General features: G+C 52.4%; 1 protein-coding gene across 6 annotated transcripts in view; it reads right to left on the reverse strand.

The window, feature by feature from the left end:
• ARHGAP26 (Rho GTPase activating protein 26) overlaps positions 1-24,868 on the reverse strand; it is a 155,341-nt gene that overhangs the window by 59,194 nt on the left and 71,279 nt on the right. For all 6 annotated transcript variants that reach the window (XM_075056902.1, XM_075056901.1, XM_075056906.1 and 3 more), the window contains exons 13-17: positions 21,139-21,204; positions 19,807-19,881; positions 9,983-10,070; positions 8,776-8,834; positions 7,725-7,830 (exon numbers count right to left, since the gene is read on the reverse strand). In XM_075056902.1, coding sequence (XP_074913003.1) covers positions 7,725-7,830; positions 8,776-8,834; positions 9,983-10,070; positions 19,807-19,881; positions 21,139-21,204 — 394 coding nt within the window. The remainder of the gene's footprint in view (positions 1-7,724; positions 7,831-8,775; positions 8,835-9,982; positions 10,071-19,806; positions 19,882-21,138; positions 21,205-24,868) is intronic.

The following is a 24,868-nucleotide window of genomic DNA, read 5'->3' on the forward strand; positions in this document are numbered from 1 at the left end:
TCTAGCTAAAAAGTGGGGAGCCTTCAGAAAATATAAGGACTTTTTGGAGAAATATGGAAGAAAAAGCTACCAGAAAATGCAAACAGCCAATCTATTGACAACCCAGGCTAAGGAGGTTAAAAGTTCATTTGCAGAAGCAGAACAAAACCTTCTGCTAATTTACACATTACAGGAAGCCAAGCCCAAAAAACACAGTGAACACCTACAGGTTTTTTTTGTGTTGGGTTTTGTTTTTTTTTTTTAATTCTGCAGAATCTCATATTAAAAACAAAACCAGAAGAGCTGGCGAGGAGGAGGGCATGCACCCAGCCTCATGCTTTGCACGCTGCGCCCGGTGTTCCCGGGGCCGCGTCCCCAGGGAGCCGAACACCCATCAACACCGTGCCCCCGCCAGTACCCGCTAAGCCCGCAGCAGTCTCAGCTCTGCGGAGAGCATCACCAGCTCCTCGAACAAAGCACGTGAGGGAGAGACGAGCAAGGGCAGGGGGAAACCGAAGGTGTTGTGGCTGCCCCGCGAGGCTTTGACACCTCCGGCTCCGAAGCACGAACGTTTCACAAGGACCCGCTGCATCACGTCAGAGCTGCTCCTTGAGCATGGGCTGCCTCCCGCAGAACGGCTTCAGCGGTGGGAAAGGATGCCCCTCACCACAAGTCACGAGCGGAGAAAATACCAGGAAAACAAGGGGATGCGTTCACAGCATCATCGTCACCCCGGCTGCTAATTGCAAACGCAGCTCGGGACCACGTTCCCTGTGCTGCTGCTGTGTATCTGGTGTAATGTACCCTGAACTCGTGTAGGAGGAATGAGCCAATCTACCGGCACATTATCAATAATCCAGTGGATTATTTTGTAGTAGCAGAAGAAAAATGGACACGGGCCACTTGCAAACAGAACAAGACCATCTAAGAAACCGCTGTGATGGCTGGGGAGGTCTGAGTGCCCACTGACCACATTCAAGTGCTGCTGCCTCTGCCTTCGCGGGATCTGAACACGCACAGGATTTCTGCGGGGAGGCAGGAGAAGGCGCGGGGCAGGCTTCTTCCTCTCTGCAAAGCTCCCTGGTAGAAAAAACTAACCCCCTAACAAACTATGTTAAAAGGTAAAATCGTCTTCAGGAGCCTAATGCAAAACCTAAGAAAGCAAGGGAGATGTTGGGGCAAACCCGTGCAGGTTTCATGAACGCTGGGAAGGCGTCTGAGCACGGGGGAGCCCGAGAGGCAGCGCAGCTCCCGCTGGAGGCTCTGCCAGGGGCTTGCGGACCCCCCGCGGCCTTTGCCTTTCTGCAGAGCTACAGGTGGTTCCAGTTAAACGCTGTAATTAAATTAGTCAGGCAAGATGGGCGCGCTAAGATTTCAAACTAATCTGCAGAGCAATCTCTCATCCGCTGCCTGTCTCCGATGTTAAAAATACCCCAGAATTTGCACAGAGACTGATCCGACGGAGGAGGGAGACTCGGAGGACGTCACACTGCCCTCCTGGAGCCGGGAGCGAGGACGGGTCCTTAGCACAGCGCACTGCTGAAGCCATCACCTTCCCCTTCAGCCGCCCTCCCAGGCTGCTCCTTCCAAATCCCCGTCTCCTGCCTTCTGCAGGGAGCCCGCTGCATCGCTGCTGGCTCTTGGTTGGCTTTTCCCACGCAGGAACAGAAAAATAAACAGGCAACCGGCTATACCTGCTAATCATGTCAAAACATTAAAACAAAAGGGATTTTTATTGATCTGAGCGGGCTTAGCTCCAATCGGGAAGAGGATGATTTAAAAGAGTTGCTTAGCATGTATTTTCAAAACCAAGGATGTTCTTGTTTTGGTTTGGTTTAGCAGGATTAGCCTAAACTTTCCTTCTTCCTTACTCCACATGCTGGTTCACACCTTTTGCCCTGCCTGCCTAGGGTACGTATAGGCAACGCACACACCCAGCAGGACCGACACGGATACACACCTCCACGCACACCAGCAGGTGACGGACCTGGAGGCACTGGTGCTCACCGGCCACCGCGGTGGGGATGAAGCTCCGGGGAGCTGCAGCCGGGCTGGGCTTGCACCCCACGGCATCCCCTCTCTGCTTCTCCCTTAAAACCAGCCGTTCGCAAGACAGCGTACTGGGTTAGATGGGACTGAGGATGCCTCAGCACAGCAGCTCTGGGGGTGCCCGGCAGCACTGGTACCAGTTCCAGCATGGGACTGGCACTGGCTCCAGCAGGGGACAGAGGCACGGCGCTCACCAGGCTGCAGCCCCCGGCAGCACCCATCCCAGCCCCCCAGGTGCCAGGACCTGATGCTCTAAACCAAGACGCAAAGCAGAGAAACAAACCAGGAAGAGAAAAAGGAAAAAAAAAAAAAAAAAAAAGGAAAGAGGAGGAAAAAAAGCACAGCAAGAGCCAGACCCTGGACAGATGACCCCCAGGCAGGATTCTCCCAGCTCCTGCACGGCAGAGCGTGCCTACGGGGAGTCACCTCTCGTGTGACGTGCCTTCTGCTACCCACGGGAGCATCCGGATTCTTTGGGTCACTGGAACTCCCGGGGCTTCACCCAGGACCCAGCATTGCCGTGATCCAAAGGGATCAGAAACAGGCACCAGGGAGAAAAACGGCATTTCCAAAGCACGGCGAGCAGGCGGCAGTGCGGGAGGATCGCTGCCTGGCCTGGCCACGCGAGGTCAGAGAGCTTGCTCGCTATTTTCTTTTGGCAGCCAAATCAGGCGAGGAGCATATGAGAGAAATGCATCTCAGAGGCCTCAGCGGCTAGTGGAAATTTCCAGAACGTCCTGGACAAGAATGACTTACTGGAAGTAATACATAAATCAAGCAAATGAATAGTTACCAGACAGCAGCATAAACAGCTGCCACAGGGATGAAATCAGACCTGCTGTGCCAAGAGGCGTCAGCCTCCTCGCCGGCTGCACCTTCGGGGGGAAACGGGGAAAACAACCCAAGGAAAAGCACGTTTCTGGGGAAGCAGCCACCCCGAGTCCTGCGCAGGTGCCTCGGTGGGTTTCCTGAAGCCGCCGGGCACCGAGCACGCCGTGGCGAGCGCCGTGCCGCTGCCGGTGACCCCGGCTCCCACGGGGCTCTGCTCGGGCAGCGCAGCCCGGGGAGCACGGTGTGGGGCTGCCAAGGACGGGACTGCTCCATGCGAAGGAAAACAAGTGCCGGGTTGTATTTTTAGGCAGAAGACCTGGAGGATTTTTTTCTTCTCCTTTGCCAACAAGCCCTCGTTCAGCAGAGAGCCCTCAGAAACACGCTTCGCTCCACGTCCAGCCCCGGCCCCGGCCCACCGAGGGGCTGTAAGGGAGGGTGGGTTTTGCTGTATCTGTGGGGCTGTGGCTGATAGCAGCCGCCCTGCAGAGCCCATGGAAACCATCCGCACTGATAAGTGGAAAACAATTTGTGCTAGAGATAGCAATCACTATCATGTTGGTTAAAACACGTAAATTAGAAAACACCACCGCAGCAAAAAAAAAGGGAACTAGTCACTGCTGGCCAGGCCACAGCTGTGAATGATTAAAGATAATTAATTCTGCTAAATACACGTACACACATTTCTTCTGCAGCCTCCTTAATTGTTTTGACCTTTTGCCAGGAGAGGAGCGGACGCACAGGCAGGGGCAGCCCTGCTCCTCGGGCCGGGGGGATGCACGGAGCAGCAGCAGCGATGCACGGAGCGATGCAGAGCCGCAGGATGGTCTCAGGAGCCCTGCCAAAGGGTGCACAAGCACGGCACCAGCTGTATTGGAGCACCTGGATCTCACTGCCACAAGAACAAGGCAAGGCTCAGATGTCAAATTATGTCCCATGCAAAAAAAAAAAAAAAAAATTCCTAAACGCTTGAAACATAATCAGAATGAAATCCTCCTGCTCTGCACCTTCAAAGCACTTACTCCTTGGTGAGAAAGTACATTAAAAAAAGAAGACGACAGCGATGATATTGCAGCTCCACTAACAAAAATGGCAATTTTCTGCAACCAGCTCCACTCCCGGCAGCACCATTGGCGCAGCCACCTGCAAGCTCGGCAGCACCATGCGTGCCTCCGCTTCACTTTGAACTGCTTTAACTCATTTGGCAGAAAAAAAAAAAATTGGTTTAATCAGAGATGGCACATTCTATTGATAAAAAAAGCATTTGAAACTATAGTGTAGCCATCCTTGGAGATAGGTGCTGGGCCAAAAGGAGATATCTGCAGCAAAACAGCTCAGAAGCGTGCGAGCAGGAGCGTGTTGCTAGGTGACGTGCTGCAGGACAGCCTGCTGCACCCAAGGTGCTCTGCAGCACCGAGGAAGGATTGTTTTCCTCCTTTCCCAGCCAGAAACACTGGGGGAAAAAAATCCCAGAATAAAGGGAGAAAAAACCCTGAAGACAGCGTGTGGAGTTCCACGCCATGCAGAGCTCGAGCCTGCTGCCCCGATGGGCGCAGGGAAGGCTGGGCACAAACTGCTAAAAAATGATGCTGAAAAAGGCATTCGGGAGAGCGGGGAGCCCGCAGCGGCGAGCGGCAGCGTCACGGCCACGGGTGCTCGGGTACCACACGCTCACACAGCGAGCTCGCCACGTCTACTGGCATCGGTTCTTCATGTAGCTTTTTAAAAAGTGTATTTCTTATTTTTAAAGCAGGGGGTGAGGAGCACTCTCACCAGCCATCCCCTGCAAACACCAAAAGCTCCAAGGATTAACAGACTGACTAAGCAATAGTGACTCTGGTAACTAAAACAGCTACAAGAAACAGGAGAAGATATGTGTTGGGTTTGCCTTTCAATTCTTTGAAAGACATGGGCTATTCTGGCCTGAGACAAGAGAAACCAGGCTATTTTTAAGGTCATCCAGAGTCTCACTAACTTCAGTTGCTGCAGCCTCAGCCATGCCTGTTGGCAGGGCCAGCAGATGCAGGCACGGGGCTTACTGGGACGGTCCGGACTGCGGGTGTCCAGGCTTTCCTGCAGAAATCCCCATGGAAAAACATCAGCACAAACAGATCTCCTCTCTTTCAGGAACAGTAAATCACAGCTGGGGTTATCACAGGAATCCTGACAGCGTGAGCATGTCCCAAGAGGGAAAATTAAAGGTTTCACCTGCTCATGGGTCAAAGAATAACATAATAGCAACTCTCACTGGAACCAGGGTCTGTAGAGCAGAGGAGGAAATTTGCAGCATTACCTTCCTGACGAAGGAGCACAGACAGGGATTGCTCACGCTCTCTCTGTATTTCACAGTGGGTAATTGCCTGGACACCCGAACGTGAGACAGGAGGCAGCGCAAACAGGCTTAGAGGTGCAGTAAGAGGCAGAAATCAACTTCATTTTCTATTTATACACTCCCCTCCCTCCACCCTCCCTGTGCCTGTCCTCGGCATCTGTCCTCCCGCCGCCTCCAGCTCTCCTTTCCCCTCCCGTGCCCCGGGAGCAGCCATGCTTTCCCCCGGGAGCTGGAGTGCCGGCATCCCCCTGCCCGCCCGGGGACCGCTGGGGTGCGAGCCCCCCTCGCCGCACGCCGAATTGCAGGGGGGCACCCAGCCACCACGGGAAACCCACGACACTTCTCTGCTGCGCAGAAGGAAGGGCACTGCTCAGCCACCTCAGAGGCACTTATCCTGGCTGATATTTAATTTGTGTTAATAATTGCCATTTTTTAATGTATCTGCTCTGTTAGCACGGTTTTATTACTGTCATTAACTGGAGCCCCATGCCACATGAAGAGCCCCATGTCACTTTTCAGTAAGCAACAGAGAACACAGAAACCAAAAAACCAAGAGATGTAAGATGATGTGGGACAGACTCTCTATTTGACCGATACAGTTCTGCTATTAATGTAAGAGATCTCCGCAGTAATACTGTGAGAAATATTTTTTTAGCTCATCTGATAAAAATGCAAATCTTGATTATTCAGACATTACTTAAAATAATAATAATAAAAAAAACCCAAAACCACCAGAAACAGATGAGGCAATCCCCTCCAAGAAGCACAGCCCAGCTCGGCAGGGTCAGGAGGGGGCCCTTCGGTTTTGCCTGTGTTAGCTCTCAGCTTCCCCCACCAGGGTCGGGGCAGCACCCAAACCCCGGCCGGTCCCCGGAGCATCCCCCTTCCCCACACAGATCACCCAGGGCAGCCAGGCCCCCATCCCTTCTGCCACCCTCTCCCTCCCTCCAAACACCTTCTGCAGATGGGAAGCTTTATCCCCATCACAACGTCTTTAATCCGGCTTTATGGTACCGCTGCCTCAACCGGCTCATTTATTAGAGCCACAGCAACGGGACCCGGACCAGGCTGCCCTCCCGGTGCTCCTGGAGCAAGGTCCTCCTTGCCGGGTGGTCCCGGAGCAGACGGCAGGAAAGCCGCTGTGAGGGGCTGCAGGACTGACACAGGAGGGATGCTGGAGGGCCCGTGCCGGGGGCTGGCTGTTCCTCTGGCCCCCACAGCCCAGGACCCCCCCAGGAACAGCACCAGGGCCGGGAGAGCTTCTGCAGGGTGGCGGGCTCAGCAGCGCAGGCTCTTGCTCCTCGGCTTCCTGCCTTCCTCTGAGATAATTTTTTTCCCATTAAATAACCACTATGAGCCGTTTCTCTTCCTAACATAGCACGCACCACTACGCTCACTGTTTGTTTGTGTTTTGTTTTAGTTCCTTCCCTACTAAAGCAGCATGAAACCCATTGTATTACCTGCCTCCCCTCTCCATGTCTCTCACTCAAACACCACCAGGTTTTCCTTTAAATGAAAAGCACTTAAGTGGTTATGAGATTCCTCGCACATATTTGGCTGATGGGAGTACCTGGAACTGCCTGGCCCTTGGCTTAAGCCTGTAAATGCTTGGTTTTGAAACCAAGATCTAAACCAGCTCTTTGTTTTTTAACAGCCTGGCTGGGGAGTCCATGGAACAGATACAAACCCGTGTCATAAGAAAGCATCTGGAGTCATTTTTAAGCCTATTTCAAGTACCATTTGTTACTTCTTCTCTTAAACAGATAACTTCAGGTTCTCCCAGACCTTCTTCTAAACGGTTATGCCGATTAACTCATTCCCCAGGTTTCCAAGTCCTGCCTAATCCCTCCTGCTCACGCAGCGCCGGTGCAAACAGCGAGGGCAGGGACGACCCCGCAGCCTTGAGGCTGGCACAAACACCTGATGATGCTTTCACTTTTCAAACACTAATCAAAGGTTTCCATGGTAACCAGCAGGAGCAGGAAGAAGACGGGAAATTATAGGTCAGCTCTATCACTGAAAGCAAAAAAATTATTCAATCCCTTTGCCCTCGAAGAGTTTCAAGGTGACCTAGAAGTATTGATTCATCAGGTTGCATAAAGGCAGAAAATATGCCCCAGAGCAGTCTTCCATTGTAGCAAAGAAATAGCTTTTAGTCCTTCAATACTAGCCTTGATCCGAAACCCAGTGAGGAGCTTAACCTCCGCTCTGCCTTCTGGTTAGCTGAACCCCATTACCATGCCATTAAAAGCAATGCTAAATGCCCCGTAGCCTATGGGTTCCTCCTGCCACCGCGGGGCCGGGGCACGGCCGCCCAGGCAGGGGCCGGCAGGGACGTGGGTCAGCGGGACAGCCCCCTCCCTCCCTCTGCACCGCTCCCTCTGTCAGCCCCCGTTCGCTCACACACGGGTTTCCAGTTACTCGCCAACCAGATATGACTCAACACCGCATACACACACAAGGAAACTTTTCTACCACTATTAACTTTCAGAGGAAGTGGAAAAAGGAGAGAAAAACATATCAGTCATAAACGTACTTTGCCAAGTGGTTCATGAGCAAGTGCAGCATCTGCCTGTTTTTCTCTGGGAGCCGATGAACGAGGCTGTGGATCTCTGACACCCTCGACTCCTGATTCTCCAGTTCTGTGTTGGAAAGAAAAGATGATTTGTCTCCGCATCAGGGGGGTTATTATGGAAAGAGGCATGCAGGCCTGAACTCTAGCAGTGACAGACATCCTAGGGACCTACTCCACCCTACACCCAGGCACACTGCGGATACTCTCAACGGCACTTTTCCTTTCTGCCAACTCCAACCAGTTGTTTCCAAAAGGAAGAAACTAATGGGCTGAAACCGTGAGCTGAGAGCAGATGCCAGCCGTGTGAAAAGCCAGTTGTGATCAGGGCAGGGGCTGGTGGTAAACAGTGTTTCTCCGATTCCAGCAACGGGAACATCAGCACGTTCCTGTTCAACGTGTTCCCAAGCACCGTCAGGATGTGCTCAGCACAGCGCCCGGCGAGGTTGCGCATCTGGTGCTCCACAGGCTGGTCGGGTCCGCAGGCGCTGGCAGACTTGCCCCCGCAGCCTAAGCGGGAGCCGTTCAAGGCAGGCACCGCCGATGTGGCCACAGACTACGTGAGCCCTCCTGACCCCCTGGTCCCCTCCACGTGCACGCAGGCGGCACAGCCGCCAACGGAGACCTACCTGCTCTCATACAAAGCACGCTCCCAGGGCAGTCAAAGGAAAGTGGCACATGCATCAGAACCGCAACTGATCTCATCAAAGCACCATAGGTGGTGTTTGAACAACGGCCTGCCTCCTTTTGGCAGATGATGGTCAAAATAAGACAGAGCTGCAGCAGCAGCTACTGCCACCAGCCAGCTCTCCGCTCCCCCTGCACCATCTGCGTTTCCTTTTCATCCGGTAAGTCCCAAACAACAACATGCCCCTTGTCTCTCCATCCTTATTCTACTTTCCGGGACTTAAGAACAAGGAGGTTGGTGGGGAAGCAGCAGGGCAGAGGTTATGCTCAGTTACTTGCAAATTACACTCCTCTTTCAGACCGGTGCCATAAACATCAACAAACTCACTTGCAGCTTTGATGAAGCTCCTTTGAAACTGGTACATCATGAGCGGCCCTGGAAGCATTCTGGAAGATAAAAAGGTAACACGCACAAAACACATCTGAGTAATACAATCCACAGAAATAAAGCTTTGCCCTTACCATAAATTCAGCTCCATTTTTAAAAGTGCAGAATTAAGCAACAGCAACTCTACTTAACTCTCCCCATCAGAAGGAATCAGATCTATTGAAGTACCTTTGATTTATTCTTCCTCCCTTTTCTGCCCCACACTGAATTCGTTTTTAATTTTAGCATTCCTTCAGTTACACAGTAACACAGAGTTTCAGGACGTCAGTGAGCCTATGATTTCCAAGTAAGTTTAAAAATAAATTAAAAAGAGAAACAAGCCTAGTCATAAAACTTTAACAGTCACCATTCCCATTAAATTCCCCATTCTCCCCTCCCACTTCCACATCCCTTCGATGGGACATCTTGGTGCTGCCGACATTCTTCATTGCTTTGCAAACAGTTCAAACTCTGGAGCAAAGGTTGCCAATCATGCAGAATTATGTGGTGTTTTGTGATTTTCTAGGCTGAGATCCACCAAGCTAATTATACTCATCACCCTAATTGGATTTAGCCTCTCTCTTGTGCGCTCTCTCTCTCTCTCTCTCTCAAATAAAACCCAACACACAGAACAGCAACAGCAAGCAAGAAGCTGCAGTCGCAACAGGTAGAAGCATGTTGTGGATAATGAGATGCTGACTGCTGCCAACAAACTAACCCTTTGGGAAGATAACCCAGAATGATAATAGCATCAACTTGCATGCAGAAATTATTACCACAATGAAGCTCAGCGCCCAGTTCTGAAAAAGCACTACAGCCACGGCCCTTAGAGGAGCACTGTGCTCACCTTCTGCCACATGCTCATTAGGTGGAAGCCCATCGTGAAAAGCTTAGGGAAAAGCTTACATCAAGGCAGGGGAAGCAAGAATGAGCTTCTAAAATCATGTTTGTACGATAGATGCATCTGTCAGGGAGCTAATCGTGTTCCCCAGATCCTACTCAAACATGCTGGAGGGTCATGGGAAAAGCCAGAATAAATTCTTGAAGAGCAGTTTCTTCTTTGTTTCTATTAAAGTGCTATTGTTAAGAATCTGCAGTAACAGGCACTAATGCCCCAGACTTGTCACCAAATCGAAGCCACATGACAGATGAGGCTTTTCTGCCTTACCTCAGGTAAGTTTTCAGTGCACTAGTAATGGTCTTTATCTCCCACTCTGCACAGATCTCTGTTTCTGTTTCTGTAGCTGTTTTGGGATCTAAGGAAAAAGACCAAAAAAAAAAAAAAAAGTGAACCAAAGTGAAGATAATACCAGCTCATACCAGCTCATACCAGCTCAGCTGTGTGGGAAGACTGTCACGTCCCATTTTATTTGCTATTCCTCAGCCCAGTGACCACAAACCGATCCCCAACAGACACTTCTGCAGGGAAGCAGAGTTTATTACACGAGACGGGCCACGCTCACTTGCATGGGACGAGAAAAAGAAAAGAAAAACATTAATCATGAGCAATGAGATCGGCAGTTTGACTCAAAGCGTGACATTACACAAGACTGTGGTGTTCAGCGGCAGTAGTGACAGGGCAGGGCACAAACACAACACGAGCCCAGACGAACAGACACACCACCCCCCGCCAGGACTCAGCAGAAAATCCCAGCCCCAAGTAGGCTGCAAGGCATTGCCGCAGCCTAAACCAACGTGAGCGATGGTGGCACGGCCTTCGTGGCGGTTGGTGGGTTGTCGAGCAGGCAGCAGGACGAGATGGGGTGGCAGAGGTGCCCGGGTGTGCGGGGGGACAGGAGGCGGCTCGTTCTCCGGCCCCAGGCGGGGAAAAGTCCCTGGAGCCCGCGGAGGGTGTGGGAAGGCAGCTCTGCGCTCCCTCGGCTCCACGGCTGCGTTTCATTTGGACGGGAAGGAGGAAGCAGGGATGCTGCACGCGGACAGGCTCGGCACAGCCGGCGTTTGCACCGTTATCCGCCGTTATCCGCTCAGCTCACACCCCCCCAGGAACGTGGCACCACGTGCCGGCCCGACGCTGGCTGGGAGGTGGCCTCGGACCGGGAAGCTCCCGTCACCTCGCAGAGCAGGAATACCCGCAGGACCCCCGGGGACAGCCACCACCTGGGAGCCTCTCGCCGCTGCCAAGGTACGCGGGGGGAGCAGCGATGCTGCCTGGTTTGAGCTGCGCTAGCGGCGAGGGAGAGGAGAAGCACCCGGCGTGTTTTGAAGCGGCGCAGGGAACGGAGCGCAGCAGCGGCTCCGGCTGGGAAGGTCACCGGCACGGCAGAACCGCGCTGCGGTTTGTTTTGTCACCTTTGGCCTCTTGATGCCATCCCGTTCTGTTCCTCCACCCACCCCACCGCAGGCTGCTTCTTGCCATCTTTAATTTTTAAATGCCCGATTCACCCTCCTCCACCCCCACGGCAGACGCAGGGCTCCACAACAGCCCCTGAGCCGCCGCGAGCAGCGAGCCTCGGGGAGCATCGGGTACGATGGCAAACCTCCCGGCACAGGGAGAACCCAGCCCTGACCCCACAACAAACGAGACGTCGCAATGTCAGTGAGTGATGGCAGCGATCGAGCTGCCGTCCGCATCCACCCACCGCAGCCCCTCGCCGTGGCTCGTCCCCACCCTGTCACCAAGCACCGCACGTAACGTTGCAAAGAGCTGGCTGCCAGCACGGCTGGCGAGCGCGGCTCTCGTGGTGCTCGTGAGGAAGGTCTCCAAGCTATGGCTGACACCTGCACACCTCTCCACTGCCGTCCTCCAAGGACGCTTCTTCCCAGGTCCTTGTTCCCACCATCGAACAGAAGCGAGGTCCGAGGATTCACGCTCCTGACCGTCCACAGCTGCCTTAGATGAAAACACGAATGGATCTCCAAAACGCTTTCTGGCAATAACTAGTTTCTCCTGACAGCTTCAGCTTTGACAAGTCAACAGCAAAGGATACCCGAGAGAGGCACAAGCTACATTATACAATGCTTCCGTGGCTATGCTCACCAGGTCCCACCAGGTCCCAGCCCCGGGCATCGAGACCCTCTTCCCGCTGATGTTGAGCAGACACTGCATCCATCCCCCGCTGAGCTCTCCAGCGTGGCTGAACCCCCAATTTACTGTCTGACAAAGCTGCCGGGATCACTCCCACCCACTCTGAACCGCGTACCCTCACCAGCAGGAGGAAGAGATCCTCTCCAGCCCCGCAGAGCATCGCATGCCCGGGAAATTCTCCGAACGTGGCTCCCGTCAGCCCAGCTCCCAGCCGAGCCCCCCCGGACCGGGGCAGAGGCCGGCCCCCGCAGCAGCTCGCATGGACGGCTGCAGGACGGGCTGCACCGAGCTCTGCAGAGAAGCGCGGGTTTGCGCTTCCCAACTGACAGCTGCTTTTTGCAGCACGAGGCTGTTCTGAGCCAGCACCCAGAGTGTTACTGACGTGCAGGAAAGGTATAAATGGTGACGCTGGGTGACGCTTTGTAATGGCCTGATGCAAACTTTGCAATGAGACCCTGGAGGAGGTGGGCAGGAGCATCCTGAAACCACAGGACGCTCTCCCAGAGCCAGGCAAAGGGGAGCAGCACGGCTCCTGGAGCATGTCCATCCCAGCATCGGCCAAACTGGCACCCCAGGACACGTGGCAGGTCTGAGGGCACTGAGGTACCACCAGTGCGGTGCCACGCAGAGCCTCAGCCAGCCCTTCCCGGCAATCGGCATCAGCAGCCTCCCAGGGGAGCAGCTCGCCTGGCCGCGGTTCGGTGCAAGGGGCCCAGGACCAGCTCCGCGCCTCCGCATCGCACTGCGCTTCCAGCCCCTGGCACCGCTCTGCGGGAACGGCGCATCCGCACAGCCGCAACGCCAATGTGCCCAGAGGAAATCCAGTCCCACGATGCAAAACTGCACGCGTGCCAGCCTCGCACCCCGCCGCGCTCTCGGCGCTCGTGCCGAGGGGGTTCGGCACTGCCCGCCCTTACCCCACTCCCCATCTCTGCCCGGCATTCCCAGCACCGGCTCACAGGTCCCACAGGAACCGGGGATCTGCCCTCCCGCCCGCCGGTTTCCAGCTCTGCGCAGTGCGAGCGTCCGGAACGAGGGAGCCTCCGAAGCGCCTCTATTTTCATTGTCGAATACTGCGGCGTACTTTTCTCCATCTCCTCCGGGGCCTTCCCTTCCTTTCTGCATTTTTTTCCCCTCCTCTCTTTCCTTTTAAAAATTCCTTTAAAGAAATCAAAAAAACACGCAGCTGTTCTGGACAAAGTAAATAGGAGGGTCCAGACTAGCAGCCTGTTCCTTCCCAAGGCAGATCTGAACCAGCCGCCGGCAGACCGCGCTCGCAGGAGTCCGCAGCTTTCTGCTTCTCCCTGCTTTCTGCCAACCACCAACCCAGGTCAGGAAGCCAGACCTGTTTGCACAAAGTTCCACAGTGAGATCAATAACGCGCTATTTTTACCGATTTCTGTGAAAATACCTTAATGCTTTGACAATAAAAGAGCCTTCAGGAAGCAGCAACCGCTCCCTTCTTCGGCACCTCCACCCACGCCGGGACCCCGGTGCTGCCACGGGGGCCGGAGCCGAGCCGGCCGCACCGGGGGGGCTCCTTGGTGACCGCTGCCTTCTGCACACCCGCCCCTAGCAGCCACCAACGCGGATGGCATTTATTTTTTAATCTTTGCTGACAATTACAGGCAGCCATCTCGAAAGCCACCATCAGACTGGCATTAAGTGGCTCGGCCGTGGATACCTCACGCAGAGCGCCGAGCACCAAGGGCACAGACAGCGACTCCCCCGCGCCAGAAGCGAGGAGCGCTGCGCCGGTCGCGGCTGGGTGGGAGGGAAGAGCAGGGCACGAACGTGCCCCATTTGCAGGTGTAAGCATGTTGTTTCTCTCCTGCTTGGATGGTGTTTGATGAACGCTCTTTGCTAACTCGGTCCTGGAATCTCTCAACCGCTCCAGAGCGCAAATGGAGCTGAAGGCTTTGACTGCACCAAGCCGCGGGTGAACAGGACCGGGAAACACAACAGGGATCCTGCTCCCACCGAGATCCTTGGGAAAGCTCTGCAGGGACCCCGGGAGACACGGCCGTGGGTCCTTTCAGTGACACGGACGTGCCAAGCGTCCCCGGAGAGCCGGAGCAGGCGCAGAGAGGCGCTCACCGCGACCAAGGCCAAGCCTGACGCCAGATACAGCTGCCGACACCATCTGGTCCCACAGATTCAGCTCAGTGGGTATTTGTCTTTTCACAGACACGTATAATGAGCTTTTGAATTTTAAAGCAATAGGTAAGCACAGTGTAATTTTAAAACTAATTAGAAGAATGCACTGAATAAGAGTTAGGCTTTCCCTTAGGGCAAAGGGTTTATTTTAATTAAAAAAAAACATCAAGAGGAGCACTTGAAAAAGTCAACATTTAAGAAATGTATATTCACACAAAGATCACGTGTCTCTCTCAGCAATCATACAAATGAACACCATCCTTCCTCATCAATGCCAAGGCAACTTCCTATTGCACTACCTTTTTAAGGAGGCAATTGTAATAGATTAAAGATAAGCCTGGCATAGTAAAAAGAAAAACAAAAAAATCCTTTTTAAAAAGAACCTTTTTAATAGCAAGGCCTCCACTGAAGTTGAACGAACAACTCAAGACTGGATGTCTTTTCAAAAGCTCATCCAGGAGTTTATAGGCATGATTCATGAAACACTAGGTGAAATTCTACAGTCGGTCTCATGAAAAGGCTCGGAGCAGATAATCAGTTCCCCTTGACCTTCAAATTTATGAGTCTGCAAAAAGTTAGCTTTGTGGGTTACAGATGTAGCATCTGTCTCCCCAGCTAGAGATGGCTGCAGCCAGCACCACAGCGAACTTCTGTCTCTGCACAAGGACACATTTCCACATGAACTGGTGGAAATGTGAAATAGGGCCTGCAAAAGCACCCACAGGCCAAATTCAGTATTAACCCTGAAGTTGCTTGTTGCTGTAAATTACTAATCTGATGTCTCTTAGCAGATATGGAAAAGGCTGAAGTGGAAGGGTAGGGGGAAAGGGAGTGCAAAATTAACTTCCCCAAGCTTTTTATTCCAGCAGAGACTGAAGAAAGCACTTTGCTCACCCCGTGACACTGCCAGCCGCTGCAGCATCACCCCCACTCCCGTTCACTCATTCTGCGTGGTCACAAACGCCACACAGGACACGTTTCCTGGCTCTCCCCGGGCTGCAAAACCAAAGGGGGTTTTCACAGCCTCACATAGGTGATATCTGAGGAAAAAAAGGGACCTGCAGCACTCCAGATCTAAATCAAGAAGAAATTAGAACGTGCTTTTTTACGGCAGGATCTACACAGTAATTCAGGGGTGGGAGGAATCCATTCCCATTCCCCCAAAATTAGTTTTGCTGCCTTGTTTTCTTCCCAGGGGCAAACAGCAGCAGCAGCAGCAGAGGGGACGGGCACCCCACTCATCTCCGCGTGTTCATCCCTGCGGACCCCAGGTGATGGGACAGGTGCCACGGGACAGGGAACGGGGCTGGCCGTGGCGCGGCAACGGGGAGGGAAGCGCAGGCTGATCAGACACCCCCAAACCCACGGTCACAATGGAACCGCAGCGAGACACTCACGGGCAATGCCGGGGACGCTCCCCGAGGCAGCCGCCCCCGGCTGCCGCACAGCCCATCCCACGCGGCCATCGCCTGGAGCCCTTTCTAAGGAACTTCATCTGCTCCCTGGGATGGAGAAATCTGCTGCTGTAAGACAGCTGGTTTCAATTCCTCACCGATTTCTCCAGGGCAAGGGGAACCACCTGGGGCACCACCTCATCACCCAGCCGTAATTCTCACCTGCACCTGGGTGGCTCGAGAGATTTCCAAAACAGCTGTAGGACATATTATATCCCAGCAGCGAGGGGCCGTAGGAAGTCCCACTCACCAGCCCTCGTGGCTCACGTTGGGAAGGAGCAAGAAGAGCAGATCAGACGCTGTAACGCTCTGCTCATCTTAGTGCTGAGTTTCAGCAGCAGATCGTAGAATCACAGAATCGTTTAGGTTGGAAAAGACCTTTAAGATCATCAAGTCCAACCATCAATGATGCCCGCTAAACCATGTTCTGAAGTTCCTTGTCTACGCGCTTTTTGAATACCTCCAGGGCTGGTGACTCAACACCTTCCCTGGGCAGCCTGTTCCAAAGCCTGACAACCCTTTGGGTGAAGAAATTTCTCCTAATATCCAACCTAAACTTCCCCTGGTGCAACCTGAAGCCATTTCCTCTCGTCCTATTGCTTGATGCTTGGGAGAAGAGACCGACCCCCACCTCGCTACACCCTCCTTTCAGGTAGTTGTAGAGAGCGATGAGGTCTCCCCTCAGCCTCCTTTTCTCCAGACTAAACAACCCCAGCTCCCTCAGCTGCTCCTCATCAGACTTGTGCTCCAGACCCTTCACCAACTTGGTTGCCCTTCTCTGGACACGCTCCAGCACCTCCATGTCTTTCCTGTCGTGAGGGGCCCAAAACTGAACACAGCACTCGAGGTGTCACCTCACCAGCGCCGAGTACAGGGGGACAATCACCGCCCTAGTCCTGCCGGCCACGCTATTTCTGATAGAGGCCAGGATGCCGTTGGCCTTCTTGGCCACCTGGGCACACCACTGGCTCACATTCAACCGGCTGTCAACCAGCACCCCCAGGTCCTTTTCCAGCCACTCTTCCCCAAGCCTGTAGCGCTGTGTGGGGTTGTTGTGACCCAAGTGCAGGGCCCGGCACCGAGCCTTGTTGAACCTCATACAATTGGCCTCAGCTCATCGATCCAGCCTGTCCAGATCCCTCCGTAGAGCCTTCCTGCCCTCCAGCAGACCAACACTCCCGCTCAACTTGGTGTCATCTGCTGGTACCACCGCCGTCCTGTGCACGCACACTTCCACAATAAACCCTTTCAAGGGAGCTCCGATAAAACTCTTATTTGTTGAGTTCTGTCCTCATTTTGATGGTGCACGGTGATGGTGAAGGCTAGGGAAAGGCAGCTTGCTCTGCCACAGATGACCTGCCTCCCACGAGCCCTGCGGGAGGCACCCCTCCCCGCTTCACCCCGATTTAGAGAAAGACAAGCTGTTCTGCCCAAGCCCGAGACCTGCGCTGTGCCTGACCCGGCTGCGGCCCACGGGAAGGTTCTGCTCCGCCGTCGGCCGAGCACGGTGCCGACCTCCTGCAGAGACACCTCATGCCAAAGGCCTTCCCGGCAGCGTCACTGACACCAGCCACCGCTCAGGGAAACTTGATCTTTTTGCCATTTAAACTGCATGTGAATCAGCAACGCTGCCCACATTCATTTCTAAATATAAGGGAAACCTGAAGTCGTAAGGACAATTTGGCTCCTCCGTTCACGAGGGCTGGATCCGAACACGAGCGTTTGAGCGGAGCGGTGCTGCTACCGGCAGGACGTCAGAGCCTCGAGGGCAGCTGAGAACAGGAGGGGATTTGACAACGGACACGTTGTCTGACTTCACAGACAGCCTGAACGCCGGGATCGTCAAAGATGATTTAATCGCCTCCGATTCGGCGAAAGATACGGAGTCAGGGGTTTGCAAAGCATCCCGGTGATCGACGGCACGGGAGATCCCCAAAGGAGGTCCTGCTTCCAGCAGGCACTGGGCCACCCGAGCAGCAGCCCCGGGCATGCACTCGCCTCCGATGGGGCTTCCAGCACCAACAGCTAATGAAGATGTGCCGGGACAAAGAAAAACCACCGACAATATATCACCACATTATGAGACATGAGGTCGACAGCTGAGTGGCTTTAGTCGCTGAGGAGATAATGGATGCTGGATGGTGTCCAAAACTTTGAATCCCTCCCAGCTCCGCAGAGCTCTTAAACCAAACAAGTTCTGCCATCTGTCACAGCCCCGCCGCCTCAACCCACAACTGACACAGCCCGAGACCGCCCTTGCAAGAAGAAAACAGGATCAGTTGCTCTGCTAGCTCGCAAGATGATGCACACCGGCATGAAAAGCGTAAGCAGAGGACCCGGCATGTCGGGCCGGCTGCGCCATGGGGCACCCAATCCCCAGCCTATTTTTATCGGTGGGCAGCACTGCTCTTTAACCAATGCTCTAACACAGTAGTGCCAAATGTGCGCGCCATGAGACAGCTCTGGCTTATCTGCTGTACTTGGGTGGCTAGCAGGACATACTCACATGCCCCAGAACCTGTGCCAAACTTCTACTAATAAAAGAGTCAGTCACCAGCTCTTGTGACTGCAGCGAACTTTCCAAATGCCACGGCAAAACTGGTGCAGAGAGGTCCCCTTGCGACAGCCTCTGATTTAGAGCCTTACCCTTCTGTTTCCTAATTATCCCTAGATTATCAATTTTGCATAGGTTAATGCTGACAACTGTAACAGCCACCACGGGCATTGCTCAGTGAACATCTTAACAGTGGGAAAAGACGGGAGAATTGGAAGAGGAGAAGGAAAGATGTTGAAAGTGAAACACAACTGATTAAAACTTTTTGCAAGGAGAAATACACACAGAAAGGAGCACTGGCATTTTGTGAAGGCAAGGAAAAGGAAGTCATGTTGCAAAGGAATGATAATAAGCAAATGTAAAGAGGAAGAAGACCACAAATATCACTTGTTTCCCCCATGGGGTAGCAAACACATTCATAAGGGCGCTAACAAATTATTAAGCATTTGTTTCTTCATTATTACACCTATTTCATGCATTGTTTTGCCAAGAGAAGCATGAGCTGGGACTGGTGGAGGGCAGCTGCCGCTGCTCCAACCCAAGTGTGTGTTTTCTCAAAATGGTTCTTCAAATGTGTCTCTCACGCATGTCCAGACAGAGAGACTCCCACAGGGCTGCAGCTGGGGGATGGAAATGCCACCTGCCAGTTCAGGGGATGAAATGGTCCATTTGGTCCCACACAGCCATGGCCAACCTCAGCACCAGCCTGCACCACAGACAAGGGCACAGGGAGCAGGGGAGATTCTGCTGGAGGGGCCAAGACCTGGGAAGGCAGCAAGAGGACCAAAGAGGGAAATGCCTCGCATTTCTTTTTCGGTCAAGTATAACCCCTGGGCTATTGTTGACACACAAGCTGGGCTGGGAGTCAGGCTACAGATTCTCCAAAGCAGACCAACAAGCATGACCCAAAATAGGGCTTTGCATGGCTATGGGGTCATGGAAACCAAACACCAACAACAAGGAACCACTCTGGGAAGTCAGCCGCAGTGGTCCCAGCCCTGCACCAAGAACAACTACAAGCTCACTGACAATCACAAGACCTGTTTGCTCCTACATGTTTCAGTGCTCGGATTAGGCCCACGGGAATGCTGGTTCAGAGCATAAAGGCACTTGTAGCCAACACCACATCTTGCCATCATATCATCTCAGAGGAGGGGAGAGGTTTCTGAGGGCTGCTGGGCAGATGCAGGGTGGCTGCATGTTGGGGCCAGTGCTCAGAGGAGCCCCACATTGTCAACAGCAAGCTCTGCCATGGTGTGACCCAACACCTTCTCTCCTCCCAAGCACCCAGAACTGCAGGACCCAATGCCTTAGGCATGAGTGAAACACATGCTTGGAAGGTCTGAGCAAGACCGTGTTAAAACAGGCACGAGAAGGTCCAAGGGGAAAGTAAGAACAGCCACAGGCAGCATGCAACACACAAGAGAAAATAATTAAAAAGTATTCTGGGAACAACGTGGCAGGTATGAGATTAAAACCCAAAGCTTTCAGCTATTTCTTTGAAGATTTTAGTTCGCATTTGGGAAGGCTGCCAAAATTCATAGCGCATGTGAGCAGGACACCAGTGACTGCACCAGAAGACCTTTTAAAGCCATGTCCTACATGAGTCCTACCTTAGCAACCTGCCAGTGGCGCCCCGGGACCTCCTGGCCTCTAACAGCATGTGGTCCTAAGAGCACATTCACCACGATTAGGTACCCCAACAAGAGCCTCTGTTCTTGGCTGGCAAGACTTCAAAGCAGCACAATCTACTTGCCTTTAAAAAAATACAAGATACTTACCCATTAATATACTCAACAGCTTTTGAACTCTAGAGTTTACTCCAACGATTCGGTAGAGCCCTTGCTCATTGATCCCTAGGAAAAATAAAGAGCTTATTAGGAGAATGTCACAAGAGGTACTAACATTTCTTTCATTTCTTTGGCTTCTCTAATAGCAAAAATAATAAAGCCCTCTCACCAACTACTTACAAAATTATAGAAGACGGTAAAATTTGGGTTTGATGTCAAGGCTTTCATGTATCGATTAAAAGTATTACCCCCAATTAGCTCAGGAATAAAAGATCTAAGGACACCTTTCCACCACCCCACAGTCAGCAAGGGAGCTATAGCTGCACCATGAAGGATCTGCACTTAACATATAACACAAGGGCAGTTTTGGAAAATTTTACTGTGCCAAGTTCTTCAGGTTGAGGTCTGAGCCTTTTGCATGTTCTTCATATAGGGAACAACGAGGCCTTGAACCAAAAGACTTGCTAGGGCAGAGAACAGCCAAAGGACGTGGTGACAGAAGCCCCCTCCCATTGAAGCACCCCAGGTTGGGTGTGCTGCACCTCCCTGGCTGGAGTTCCCTGAACTTTCCCCAAGAACTGCACTTGCCTTGTTTGGTCTGATCTACCCATTTGTTTCTTTTTTTTTAATTTGTCCCCAGGTGTTCCTTTGCTCTTGACAGCAGTTTCTGTACTGCTGCATATATTATAGGGGAAAATGTCACATTTGAATAGCCCACAATATATTACATTGCCTATAGGCAGGAAGAAGACCCCGGTGAAAGAACATGGGCAGAAATACTGCCAGCTCAGAGCCCTACTCAGCCCAAAGTTTCCTATGAGGCCTCTTTCTTACCTAGTGCAGGCATCAGCGCTCTCAGAAACGATGTGAGGACAAGACCCGTATTTCACTGTGAGGGGCTCAGATGCTAACAAGATAGCCCATCTGTATATAAATAGTCTTCGCAAGAGATTTAGGGGAAGGATTGAAACACAGATCTATTTGTAATCCCACATGAGAGGAAGTGCTTTGCAGCAGTATCACATGGAGGGATGCTCAAATGAAGTCCCCAGCTTCGGTCCCTTCCCCCATTTTGCACATTCAGTGCATTAATTCCTAACTCTGCCCCTGACGTTTGCTTAACCCCTGCTAACCCCGGCCACAGGGCAAACGCATGTCTCTGCAAAAGCATCTGCCTGAGCATATTACAGGGTTTATCTGATGTGGGTCTCTGAGGGTTAAGGAATCATTTTTGTTCATGAAAAGAGCAGGTAAGCAATTGCTCCGCTACAAACAGCTGCAAGGCCATCCCCCAAAACAAGACCATCTGGTGAACGGCTCTACCTCTTGTTTCAACAGCATGGATGCATTTCTTGATAATGCTGAAGCCAATATTATCCAACTGGGCAGCTGAAAGGGAAGAGAAGAGAGAAGTGATGAACACCTAGCAGAGGGATGGCTTCACACTGAGCACAATGCTCATCCCGCAGTCGTCGCTGACATTCACAGCAATACTGTACCACTGCTCAAACGAGGCGGGGAGGAAGGAGAAGGAGATAAATTAGGTGTTCAGGGCGGAAAGGCACAAGTACAGTAGCTTGTACCAGGTGTAACCCAGGCAAGCGCAGAACACTAATCTGTCATTTCAGCCTCCGCATCCCTCTGAACCAGCACCTCCTACGCCTGCCGAGCAGCAGAGCCCCAGGCTCTGTCAGGCATTTACGTCTGCAGTTGGTCAAAATATTAATTTAGGATGAAGGTGAGATAACCTGAAGAGACCTTTGTCTTTGACAACAGATTGCTTGGAAAAAAAAGGAATCATATATGACACAACAAATCCTTGAAAACAGCACATGAGGCAGCTTGCTTGATGAGGCCCAGGTAATTCCTACAAATCCTTTCAGCTCTCCACCCAGCTAACTAAGCCATCTGTGTGCTGGAGAGATGTCTTCATCTTGAGGCCATCTCCGTCACCCCACGCTGGGGACCGCCTGCGTATCTGGGGTCTGGGACTGACCTCCCAGGCTTTGCCTGGGGCAGCGGGGCAGGGGCCTTCAGTGCCTTGGATTTCTTCTTGGGGCTTTTGAGGTGGGTTTGTGCAGATGCAGGTTTTTCAAGGACAAGCCATATGACAGGTTAAGAACATTGAAAAGTGATGGTAAAAGGAGAACTGGGAAAAAAACAAATGGAAGAGAGAAGCAGGAGATAACTGTGAGCAGCAACTGTGAAGTAAAATGAGTAAAGAAATCAAAAGAAAGGTGAAAGCATGGAGGTAAAAACATAACACAAAGAGGAGAGAGCGTGTGGCGGTGCAAGAGTGATAGGGACTGGGAGATGGGAACGAATCTTGGGTGAAACCTCTGTCCGAAGCATCTTCTGCGACCAGCGGGAGGGGACCTGGCCCTGGGGAGCCAGCCAGTGCCAACCCCGGCCCCCCACCAATGTCTGCACCACACTTGAGGCGGACACTCCTGCCCCCCGGCAATGCAAAAGGCCGGCTAAACAATATTGTCTCATGAACACTATGTGTTACATCCCATTTACCCTCATTCTGTGCAGATGCGTACAGTTCAAGAACAGCCCCTTCTTTTGTTAGCACAAATGAAATACTTATTTGGTGCAAATTAGGATATCCCAAAGGCAGCTGACTCTGCCTGAGAGTAATACCTAAAACACTCAAGTTAATGGAATGTAAAACTCAATTAACTCATGCCATTGCAGGTTTTCACGTTTAATTTCAAGGAATTACTAATACGTAGATCCAAATACCTGGTGGAAGAATTCATCCCTTAGTCAGCTTTTCATCACTGTGTGGAAAACACTGCCTGCAGACATCTATTTGTTAAGGAAAATTACTTCCTCCCTATATAAAGGTTTAGGAAACCTTTCATATGGCAGAAGCTCCAGAGAGAAGGGTGTGCAAAGTCAGCCCGGGTTCCGGGGCCGGGATGAGCACCCTGGGCTGAGGACACGGGAGCCAGGGCACGCAGCCCACCCGCCTCCCACATACCACCTTAAGCAAAACCCTTTTGCCCCGGCTGGCCCTCGAGCTGGCGGGGATGCGTCTGTCCCCGCTGCCGTCCCACCTCCCACGGCAGACGGGAGAAGCGTCACCAGGGACTGGGGTAGAGCCACGAGCCGCTCCGCTCCCCAGCTGCCGCACGGAAGGTGCGGGATTTTCCCGGCCGTGCCTGACAGAGGATCGTACAGCATGGCTGAGCGGTTCAAGATGTCGAAGTCCAGAAGGTAGAAAAGGTGTAGCGTTAGCTTAAAAGCAGATCACTGACTACGTCTGCACAGACTTGAGGGAACGCCGTGTTGCATGAGACATAAAACTGCATTTTATCAAGAGCACAGCAGGAAGGGATCAGAGCCCCGGGCTGGCAGTGTCTTCACAGCAAGGCACGTGCAATTTTATTCCTTTGCATTCCTCCTGTTCACATCGCTTATTTAAACACAGATTCACTGCTGGTGCATGATAAGCTGCCAGCTCACTGGCTGCCTATGGCTCGCATGGCACAGTCCCTTACTAATCACTTGTTTTGAGTTCTCTGCTGGTGGTGTTTCTTGTGTGATGAATGGCACAAGAACCTGAAACAGTGAAACAGTAAAACAGCTCTATTATATTTTTCTGGGCAAGCACACTGAAGTGTTGAGCCAACGTAAGCACACAAGTTGCAGGATGCCTGTGCCATAGGATGTGCGAATATCCAGAAGCTCCAGGGCCCTTTGCTAGGCACCTGGAGGGCTTTCCAGCACCATTCCCAACCAGTCTCCAAGCACAGATGCAGCATAAAATCAATGTGCCATCCCTCAGTGGGGCACAGCCTACCATACCCCAGATCACTGATAAACACAAGCACAAGGGTACCTGAGAAGCAGGAAACCACCATGTAGAAACCCTTTTGTGCAGGCAAACCCAGTTCAGCGGGCCTTACTAGCCTTGGCTTAGTACTGGCTATAACCCTGACCTTTCGGTATCCCTGCACAGTGTTGTCCAGCCAACACGTATCACCATTACAGGCTCTCTGCCACACACTTTAAGTGCCAACCCATTCCATAAACCAGCAGTTTTCCCTCGGTCCCTCACATGTTTGAACTTGAGCAGACACCTACAAACACGTGCCCTCCTCCTGCAGAGCCCACCACTCCACCGCTGAGCAAGGGGCGAGGACCGCACCTTTCCACAGCACCTGGCAATAGCAGAGGTAAGAAACCAAGCAGTCCTTCCAGATGGAAGTAACCAAGCATAATCCTCCTAAGTAGATGAATAAGCTCTTCCACTTGTTGCTGAGCTCTGGACCAGGAAAGGTCGGGGATTTATTTGCAGTAGTTATATCCAGAAATAATATGTGATTAAATATCCAAACTGCCTTTATTCATCCTTAAATTTAACTTTTAATGAGCATTGTAAAAGCTTGATTTCCCCTCTCACAGAAGCAGCTTCTCTTTATCTCATTCATTTACTCAATGATTCAGTTCAGCAACAGCACAGATCAAAGTCGGATTTCTATCTACTGCTGTCCAGATCTTACACTTGCTCCATTCGCCCCAGCAGCACAGTGACCCACAGCCCTGAGCTTTGATTCAGCAGCTTAGACCCCAGTTAGCTTCTGTTTGATAGCAGCTGCAGGTCTGGAAGCAGGGAGAAAGGAAGGGGCAGCTGATGGCCTTTTGGGGCTGGAGAGAGCAACACTGCATGAGTGTGCCCATAGGAAATGCAGGGGCTGCGGTCCCAGCAGCTTCGGCCAGACCGAGTCTGGCCTGTTATGGCTCCATCCTCCTCCCTGCTCTCCTCCATGCTCTGACAGCAGGACTAGTGCAGCGAGGGGGTTCAGCAAGATTAACAAAAAAAAAAAATAAAAGAAAAAAAAAAAGAGAAAAACCTGCTCTATCAAAACCACCCACCAAACCCAAGTCTTCAGCCAGCTGACCGCAAGGAGAGCTGCTGCTGCAGCAAGGCAGAGGCAGGAACGCGTGTATGGGAGGGACGGGACCTGCAGCCCACGCTCAGATGGATTTAAATCATTGTGCAGCTGCCTCCTGCCATCAGCTGGGGTCAGGAAACGAGAGG

The sequence above is a fragment of the Buteo buteo genome, chromosome 24, assembly GCF_964188355.1.
Source record: "Buteo buteo chromosome 24, bButBut1.hap1.1, whole genome shotgun sequence".
Classification (NCBI taxonomy): domain Eukaryota; kingdom Metazoa; phylum Chordata; class Aves; order Accipitriformes; family Accipitridae; genus Buteo; species Buteo buteo.